This window comes from Diabrotica virgifera, chromosome 8 (assembly GCF_917563875.1).
Source record: "Diabrotica virgifera virgifera chromosome 8, PGI_DIABVI_V3a".
Taxonomy (NCBI): Eukaryota; Metazoa; Arthropoda; class Insecta; order Coleoptera; family Chrysomelidae; genus Diabrotica; species Diabrotica virgifera.
This window is the reverse complement of record NC_065450.1, coordinates 40,150,905-40,161,511: the sequence shown is the minus strand read 5'-3', so window position 1 is coordinate 40,161,511 and position 10,607 is coordinate 40,150,905. Positions and strand designations below refer to the sequence as shown.

The window sequence follows — 10,607 nt, the reverse complement described above, 5'->3', positions numbered from 1 at the left end:
TCAGATGGACTTACCCAAGTTCTTTTCATGTATTTTGACCCGTAGAATACGAATTTTTTGGGTAACAGTTGATCCGGATGTCGATAAGATTGTTATTGACCAAGAACTTGAGGAATTACATAACCGCGATCTCTCGCAAAACAAAACATTCTTTGGTATTTTTTGGGTCATTCTAAGCAAAACATGTTTCTACAATTTTTTTCGTAGGATGGCTAGTTTTCGAGATAAACGCGGTTGAACTTTCAAAAAATCGAAAAATTTCAATTTTTGAACCCGAATAACTTTTGATTAAAAAATAAAATAGCCCGTCTGCTTACCGCATTTGAAAGTTTAAGTCAAATTATATCGGCTTTAATAATTTGCGTTGCTAAAAATTTATTTTTTTTATTGTTTAACAAAGCTATAAACACATAGTGTTTCCTGTGCCTTTACATGCGTTTTAACGCATGCTACGTAGAAATAGCCTCGATTGCACTAGTACCTATTCTACCTACTCGTTCGATTTTAAATGAGAAATCATAGAAAGCATCACTCACGCACTAGGTGTTTGTAGCTTTGTTTAACAATAACACAATAAATTTTTAGCAATGCAAATAATCAAAACCGATATAATTTGACTTGAACTTTCAAAGGCGCTAAGCAGAATTGCTATTTTATTTTTTAATCAAAAGTTATTCGGGTTTAAAAATTGCAGTTTTTCGATTTTTTGAAAGTTCAACCGCGTTTATCTCGAAAACTGAGCATCCTACGGGAAAACTTGTTAGAACATTTTTTACTTAGAATGACCCAAAAAATACAAAAAAAATGTTTTGTTTTGTGAGAAATCTCTGTTATGTAATTCCTCCAGTTCTTGGTCAATAACAATCTTATCGACATCCGGATCAACTGTTACCCAAAAAATTCGTATTCTACGGGTCAAAATACATGAAAGAAACTTGGGTACGTCCATCTGAATAAAGGAGGCCGTTGTACCCCCCCTGGCGACAGGACTAATAAAGAAAGTATTAATTCACTTCTGTTTGATTCTATAATTTTTAATTTTCATTCATCATACTTATTTAGGGTAAATTCTTTTTACTCCCAACAAATATTTTTCACTACTGTTATTATTTAAATAAAATTTATATTATTTTGGCTGAATTAACTACACATATTAGATTCTGTCAAGGTGTGGTGTCAGTCTGGTAATGACACCCTTCTGGAAGTCATTCCAATCAGTTGTCACCTAAACTCTGCCATGTAAGGTTCTACCTAAAATTTTCCAACCAATATGGTTGATGTCATGTGATGCCAGGGGTTAATCCGGTAATATTTTTAACATCCTTCAAAATTAGATAACGTAATGTAACCCTAACTGTTTAAAATCAATTTAAGTGTTTTTACCCGTACATTTCGGTGGCTTAAAGCATGTAAACCTGTAAGTATAACTATCTATTCACTTTTTTTTACCTTTGTCAAAATTTAACCTCACGTTTGTTTTACTTATAGAGTTATACTTATTTTAGGTGATAACACTGATGATGGAATATTGATTCCGAAATAGTTTTGTAATACAGCCCTTTTTAGGGATTTTAAATACAAATACCTTTTATAAAATAAGGTTTTTCTTCGAAATAATGCTCTAAAAGATCTTTTTTTTTCTTTGGTTAGAGTGTTATTCCATAGGTATCACTCCATTGAGTTTTTTCTTTGCTTGTTTGTTTTTTTCATGCCATTTTCAGCTTCATCTTTCATACAAGTATCATCCGGGCTTATCATTGATCCTAAATAATTAAAAGTCTTAAAACTCTTAATAGTCTCTTCTAAACTTAAATTTAAATCTGCAACCTTGGATCCAACAATAAGTCTTCGATCTTACACATATTTATCTTAAGTCTCCATAGCTCAATAATTTATTTATCATATATTCCATATCCGTCCGGCCCTATAAAATAAAGGACTTGATCTTCATTGGCTTCCACCGGGAAGACCACCACAAAGATGGAGAGATAGCTGGCAGTCTACCTCTCAAGAAATACTTTAACGTCGGAATTAACAGATCGACAAATCTACAACAAGTATAAGAAGAAGGAGAAGAAGAAGAAGAAGAAGAAGGAGAATATTGTCATTGGCGAAAAGAAGTGAATGTAATATATTTTTCCACCTACTTCTATCGAAGTATACTTTTCCTGACCTGATTGTAGGGAGCAAAGTCGTACTTTTTCTCCCTAGGGAGACGATGACGTCATGGAATGTCATTGGTGAAATAATTTATTGACGCCCTGTACAATATTCCACCATCTATTACGTAAGTATCTATACACTTTAACGTTTATTTATAGAACACCTTGTATTTTGTAGAATGGTAAAAACAGTAAATTGTTATTTTGATTTAACAATGTTTACATTAATAATTTGACTTATACTTGACAGTTGACAGTTATACTGTACCTACTTGTTAGTTTTAGTTCTCTAATCAATTTTTTCAGTTAGTTACATAAATAAATCATGTATAACATGGGAGTAAAGCGCCTTTTCCTCGCTTGAATGATTACTGTCCTCCGCTGCGCGTCGGGAAGTAAACTTCATTCTCGGAGGAAAAGTAGCAATTTCCTTCCTTGTTATACAAACAGCTATTCTTGTACTTGCGTGCCCATTGTTCCACATTTTTCCACATTTTCCGGTCATTTGTGCCCGGATCAGTCCATGGGATTTTAAGAATTCTCCAGCATAGCGTTCTCCCAATTCTCATTAAAGTAGCATTAGTTTAGCATAATTGCCAGGGACAACGAAACCGCTGAACTCCAAAAAAGAATCACTTTAACCTGGGTCACATAATATGAATATAATAATCCAATAAATATAACTTGAGCTCTATCAGATATTTTCAAGAGCCACATGCCAAATTATATGAAGGAGAAGACGATCCACCAAAGTGTGCTTCCGGTCATGACTTACGGTGCCGAAATACTTTCCTTAAACCAGGCCACAACAACCAAACTCAAAGTGACTCAAAGAAGGAATGTAACGGAAAAAAAGGACAGGCGTCACAGATATGATAGCGCATAGCATGGATGAACTGGGGGGCCTGGTGGAAATAATGAATAAAACCCGGTGAACCCAAATATTAAAGTGTGAAGATAACGAGCAGATAGAAGAAGCAGAGATAAACTACCTGCACAATGGACAAACGAAATCAATGAAATCGCCGGGAATTGGCCGCAGTAAGCTCAAGCCAGATAGAGCTGGAAGAACTTAGGGATGCCTATGTTCAACTTTTGAAACAGAAAGCTGGATGATGAAAAGAAGTGTTTATATTTAATGGAAATGTGTAATATTATCATATTATAATAAACAAAAGATACTTCCAACATTGCATAAAATCCCAAAAATTCTTTAAATTTTTTTTTCCCTCCATCTTTTGTCACTCTCGCCTATTCTGCCTGCTGAAAACCTTCGGTCGCGACAATGTGGTCCATGTATCTTGTGGAAGATTTGAAACTACCTTATTTACCTTATATCTTTTCGTCTAGTCATGCTAGTTTCTAAGATCTAATGCTGACCTTCACATTATTTGTGAACCCATTGAACGTTAAGAGATAATTATCTAAGAACTTTTATGAATTAAAAATAGAACCGCATAAAGGAAATAATCATAATAATTAAGAAAGCACCAAAAATTATTGTGAACTTGAAAAATATTAAACAGTCGGGACTTAATTGCAGAATCTTTTTATTTAGATTAACTTGTCTCAATATCGCAGGTCGTTGACACATAAATAGGTGCAATAAATTTTGACTATTAATAAAAACATTTTATAGAAAAATAATAATCAACGTTAAAAAAGGGTGTGGAACTTAGGGAGTGCCTATGAAAATAAATATTTGTTATAGCCCATTATTACTATAGACCAGGGCGCATCTGTAAAAATATATAGCGATACGCTTTAATTACTATTTTTGCTAATTTTAATTTTAATATTTTTTCTCAAAAACGAAACAACGTTAGTCATTCGAAATGCACATTCAAATACAAATGTTAAGAGACATGGCTTTACCCTGTCACATCTGTTTTTCGTCTGTGCGGTGCAACAAGCTGCACCCTCATCAGGGCCCCCGTAACCGGGCGTGCAACGTGTGCGGCGCACGCGGGCGTAACCCCAAAGGGGCGCCAAACCGAAGGTTTGGTAAATAAGAAATATTTATTTTAAATGAGATAATCATTTTTTTATATACAATTTTAATTATTTCATGAACACCTAGAAAAACCTCAAAAAAAATATTGTGTTATTATTGAAAAAACAATTATTCCCGTCCTGAAATGTTGAACTTACTCCATCAAAAATATATTATATTTTGTTGTCCCTTCCTAATTTTTTTCTTTGAAGTAGATTGAATTACGTTTGGCATAACATCCAAGCGATTTTATGTTGTAAACTAAAGCGACACTCAAAATAGTTAAATAAACATCAAATCACACTCCTTGACGAGTAGAAACATAAATTAACACCCATAAAACGCAATTTAGCAGTTTTACTCCAACAAAAACACAACTTGCTGGATTAAGCCGTTTTACTCGTATAAAGTGAATCTTTTACTCGAATTTATGATAATTACCCTTAAGTAAACAAATACTCTATGAATTATGCTTATGTATTGTATTTGACTTTAGTATCTGTTCCCTTCTCGTTTATGCGTTTATTAGGTACAAACATTATTTACTGTTATTGCTGAACGGGTGGTTTCCTGCAGTGAAAGGTTTAAAATTTTATTTTATACTGGTGTTAATAATTACCTACGACTATTACTGCAATATCCTAAGGGTTTGTTCTGCCCTGATTTTAAACTTTTGGTTTCGTGTAAAAAATATTGGACAATCTTTTTTATTTGTTGTAATTTTAAGTAGTGTGGAAATTAAATTAATTTTGAAAATGGTAAGTATCATATCCATTGCATAGAATAATAATAATTCATTTTAAATAGTTATAATCGGGTTTCCTCTAATAAAATCCAAAATTTGCAAATTTTTTTTCTCTGATTCTGGCCTTGGTTTAGAACTAGAACCTTTAGCCACGTAATTGTATAACTAATCACTAAGTCAGGTGTAATGTGTAGTGTGTGTGTGTGTGTGTGTGTGTGTGTGTGTGTGTGTGTGTGTGTGTGTGTGTGTGTGTGTTGAGTAAGTGTCTTGTTACTTTGCAAAGTCGACGTCATTGTCTTTGCAAAGAGACGCTAATTGTATCCGAACGTCTAATTTGCAATTTATTTGAAAAAAAAATAAACAAAATAATTAAGATATTGTGCCTGCGTAACTTGGAACCATTTGGGAAACTTTTTTATTATTAACTTTACGGAAAAAATTTATTCTTCATAAAATGCTTTGAATAGTCTAAAAACTAAAATGCAACCAAATATAAAATTGTGTCAATCTTATGAGTATCAAAAATATGAATTTCGATCAAGAGTACCTTATATTTCACAATATCGAAAACTATTATATGAAAAGATGTTTTGAATTAATTAACAACTATGTCTTAATATGCAATTACATCCTTTTAATTGAAATTTTTTTCTCAAATTAACGATAACTCTTTTATTGTCATTGATTAATTAATTAATAATAATAAAAGAGTTATCACATTATTTGTAATAACTGAAAAGGGCTAATTATTAATAATAAAAGACTTATCACATTATTTCTAATAAATGTAAAGGGCGTTGTTGAAAAGTAGAATAATTAATGTACGATAAAAAGTTCTTTCTAAAAAGCTTTGCATGGTCTAAAATCTAAGATGCAACCATCAAATCCTATCAGATTTTTTAAATTTTATATGAGATAGGTATATGTAAAAAAATATGAGTTTCAATCAAAAGTAAAGTGTCTTTCTAGATCACAATATATTTCAATTAAAAGGATGTAATTGCATATAGAAACATAGTTATTAATGCTGAACAACTTTTCATAATAATTTTAAATATTGTGAAAACTAAACGTACTTTGCTCTTTACCGAAATTCATATTTTTTGATATACCTCGTATAATATTCATAAAATTTGATATTTGTTGCATTCTGAGTTCTAGACAATGTAGAACTTTTTATGAAGAATAACTTTTTCTCGTAAAATTAATAATAAAACAGTCTCCCATATGGTTCCTAGTTATGTAGACACCCTGTATAAAATTTGTTTTGAAACTTTGAAATGACAAAATATTAGATATTGTTTATTTACTTAAATGTATATTTTTAATTTAATACGCAGGGTGCTGCATTAATGTTGCAAAAAATTTAAGGGGAAAGGCGCAAAATGTCGCCTGTCAAAATTTTCAATGTGCTTTAAATGTATTAATTTTTTTTCGAATCCTGAGAAAACTATTAAGATAGTACCTTAAAATAAATAAAAAGTTTCTTTTGAATTAAATATTTGCAATTATTAAAAATCACACTAAATTTTCTCTTTTATTTTCACCCCTGTAACTTATTAAAATAAACATTATAGAAGTTTTCAGGGACTTTCGGCCTCGGTAATAATGTAGTCTTTCATTCTGGGTTTAAATTTTTCAAAAATATTTATTAGTTTTATACATATAGTAGATTTAAAGGGCGCTGAAATATGTTCCGCACGCGGGCGCCAATCAGCCTTGCTGGGGTCCTGACCCTCATTAATTAAGTACTTTATCAGACAATTATTGTGTCAACAACTCACTTAATGCAGTCGAAATTGTTTTTCTTAAAACTGCAAAAGTAGACGCCAGACCTAGTGATTTATTTGCTCATCTGGTCAGGGGAAAAGGAACACAAACATTATTATCGTTTGTGGTTTTTTTTTTCTTCAGTCACTACACAGCATGTAAACGATTCACACACACACCGACTCGACCCTCTCCGAGAGACCTAAACGAAACACATTTTCGTTACAACAATAAAATTACCGTTCGTTTTATTATATTCATTTTTAATTAAATTCCGGCAACTCACCCATCGGAATATTGGTGACCCCCGCGAGTATTTTAAACCGCCGCGAAAATTTAAAAAAGTTAGTGTTAATAATATAAATTTGCCGGTTAATATATATAGTGAACATCGAAAATGACGGACGCTAACACCAGTGCCAATACAAGTGCTTCAGTTGATCGGATTTCAGTTAAAATCCCACCTTTCTGGCCCAACTATCCTGAAATATGGTTCCTGCAAGTAGAAAACCAATTTAAACTGGCAAATATAACAAGTGACGTAACCAAATTCAACTATATAGTTGCCAATTTAGACACAGCCTACATATTAGAAGTTAGGGACATCATTGTTTCACCACCAGCCACAGAGAGGTATGCAAAATTAAAATCAGAATTAATTAAGAGACTTAGTGCATCACAGCAACAAAAGATTAAAAGACTACTCGAGCATGAAGAACTGGGCGATCGAAGACCTTCCCAGTTCTTACGACATTTACAGTCTTTAGCAGGCACAACGGTACCGGACAATATTGTAAGGTCTCTGTGGTTAGGTAGACTGCCAGCGTCTACACAGGCTATTCTAGCTACTCAAGCTAAAGCTAGTTTGGACGCAGTTGCCGAGCTAGCTGACACAATATCTGAAGCGATAGCTCCTAGGACCCAAATTTCAGAAGCTTCTAACGCTTGTGAAAGTACCATAGAGAAATTGACAGCCGAATTAGCTGAAATGAATTAGCTGAAATGAAAATCCAGCTATCTAGCTTGTCAAATGCTCAAGCACAAGCTAACACATACCGTCGCAACCGCAGCAACTCAAGACGAAGACCATATCCTAGAGACAGTAGCTACAGTAGGGAACATAATAGTGACATATTATGTTGGTATCACTACCGTTTTGGTGACCAGGCTAAAAAGTGTTCTCCTCCGTGCAAGCATCAGGGAAACGTCGCGGGCAGTCGGTGAGCGCGGCATCCGACCTAAGCCCAAAGTCTCGCCGCCTTTACATAACAGACTATGATACAAAAAAACAGTTTTTAATCGACACCGGTGCCGATCTGTGCGTTTTCCCGCGGAAATATGTACGGGGTGCACGCGAAAAGACTTCATACGAACTATACGCGTCCAATGACACTAAAATCGCGACATACGGCTATGTGAACTTGATATTAAACATCGGACTACGGCGTGATTTTACGTGGCGATTCGTAGTGGCGGACATTTCAAAGCCCATTATCGGAGCTGATTTTCTTTCCCATTTCGCGCTCCTAGTGGACATTGCTAACCAGTGCTTAGTAGAGAGTACGACAACCCTTCGAACAAAGGGACTCGTTAAAGAGTGTTTCGACGGCAGCGTAAAGACTATCGCGGAAGCGTCGCGTTACCACGAACTGCCGCTACGATTTCCGGAAATCACGCGACCCGCCGGTATCGTGAAAGACATTCAACATCAAACGAAGCACCACATCGATACAACACCAGTTCCACCCGTTTTTTCGAAGCCTCGACGATTAACACCTGACAAACTGCAATGGGCTAAAAAAGAGTTTGAAAATCTTCTACGACTAGGCATCATAAGACCATCGAAAAGTAACTGGTCTACTCCACTGCACATGGTCCCGAAGAAATGTGAGGAATGGAGACCCTGCGGAGATTATCGACGTCTAAACCAAAAAACAGTTCCAGATCGATATCCAATTCCGCAATTTTCTCTACAATAGATTTAGTGAGAACATACAATCAGATACCAGTAGCCACCGAAGACATACCAAAGACCGCCGTTACTACACGATTTGGGCTGTACGAATACTTATATATGCCTTTTGGTTTACTAAACGCAGGACAGACATTCCAGCGTTTCGTAGATGAGATTTTACGTGGTCTAGACTTCGCCTACGCCTACATCGATGACATTCTCATTGCATCAGAACCCCAAGAGCAGCATATGTCGCATTTGGAAGAGATTTTCAAAAGGCTCAAGCAGTTTGGCGTTGTGATAAATCCAGCGAAGTGTCAATTCGGCAAAAACGAGATTACCTTTTTGGGATACACACTATCAGACTGAGGACTCACACCTCCACAAGAAAAAGTAGCAGCTGTACAAAATTTCACTCAGCCAAAAACAGTGAAAGACCTACGCACATTTCTAGGTATGTTAAACTTCTACCGAAGGTTCATACCCAGTGCAGCTGAGCTACAAGCACCACTACATGATGCCCTAATAGGTAATGTCAAAGGAAAAGTACCAATCGAATCGACACCACAGCGAATCCAAGCCTTTGACGACTGCAAAAACAGTTTAGCGAACGCTGCTTTACTGAGCCACCCTGTAAACGATGTTGATATCTCCATCACTTGTGACGCTTCTGATTTTTTGCGGGAGCTGTACTACAATAAAAAACGCATACAGGTATGAAACCTTTAGCTTTCTTTTCTAAGAAATTCTCACCTAGCGAAAAGAAATGTAGTGCATCCGACAGAGAATTATTAGCTATGTATCTGGCCATAAAACACTTCAGACAGAAGGCAAGGACATACCCATATACACAGACCAGAAACCAATCACCTTCGCCTTTATTCAGAAGCTAGATAAATGTAGTCCTAGACAGTTTAGATATTTAGAATATATAGGACAGTTTTGCACTAACATTCAGCACATTTCTGGTTTAACAAATATTGTAGCAGACACACTATCTCGAGTCGATAGCATCAAGAAAAATGTCGATATCACTGACTTAGCTCTCCAGAACTGCAAACTTTTTTAAGTGAGAAAACATCACTACAAATGAAGAAAATACGCTTTTCCGAACAAAACGTGAGTTTGTACTGACATATCAACATCTACAGCCAGACCATTTGTACCTAAACCACTTCGAATGGCAATTTCTCGCACCATGCATAACCTAGCACATCCCGGAATCAACAGTTCTGTGAAGATGATCAAACAGCGATATGTTTGGCCATCCAATAAATCAGATGTGGGAAAATGGACTCGAGCGTGTCTACAGTGCCAAAAATCGAAAATATCGCGCCACATTGTTTCACCTACTGGAAGTTTTCTACCACCTTCCAGCCGATTCGAACATGTCCACATAGACATTATAGTGATGCCGGTTTCAGAAGGAAACAGATACTGTTTAACATGTGTCGATCGTTTCACACGTTGGCCAGAAGCTTTCCCGATGCCTAATCAAGAAGCAGATACAGTAGCCAGAACATTTTTCTGGTTGGATAGCTCGTTTCAGCACTCCCAAGCGCATCACAACAGATCAAGGCCGACAATTCGAATCGCATCTCTTCAAGTCAATATGCAAATTAACTGGAACGACCCATTTAAGGACAACCGCCTATCATACGCAAGAAAATGGTGTGGTAGAAAGGTTTCATCGACAGTTAAAACCAGCAATTCGATATCATGAAAACATCCGATGGACCGAAAGCCTACCTTCAGTGTTACTGGGTATACGAGCAGCGTGGAGAGAAGATTTAGGTACTTCAGCCGCCGAACTCGTGTACTGAGAACCGTTGTGTTTGCCAGGTGAACTATTGTGTTCGTCACAAAGAAACAACGACGACAATGCTCACAATTATTTAAAAACGCTTCGAAAACATTTCGAAAACCTCCGTCCTACGCAACCGTCGCATCATGGATCCAAAAGTACCTTCATTTTCAAAGACA

At 35.7% G+C, this 10,607-nt stretch overlaps 1 protein-coding gene across 1 annotated transcript; it reads left to right on the top strand.

Moving 5' to 3' along the window:
• Positions 1 to 7,067: 7,067 nt before the first annotated feature.
• LOC126890139 (uncharacterized) lies at positions 7,068 to 7,667 on the top strand. The gene has a single exon (XM_050658989.1). The coding sequence runs from the start codon at positions 7,068 to 7,070 to the stop codon at positions 7,665 to 7,667; it is 600 nt and encodes a 199-aa protein (XP_050514946.1).
• The last annotated feature ends 2,940 nt before the right edge of the window (positions 7,668 to 10,607 follow it).

Bases quoted from the DNA above. Each gene is read 5' to 3' on its own strand.
- LOC126890139 (XM_050658989.1), top strand. From the start codon at position 7,068: ATGACGGACGCTAACACCAGTGCCAATACAAGTGCTTCAGTTGATCGG.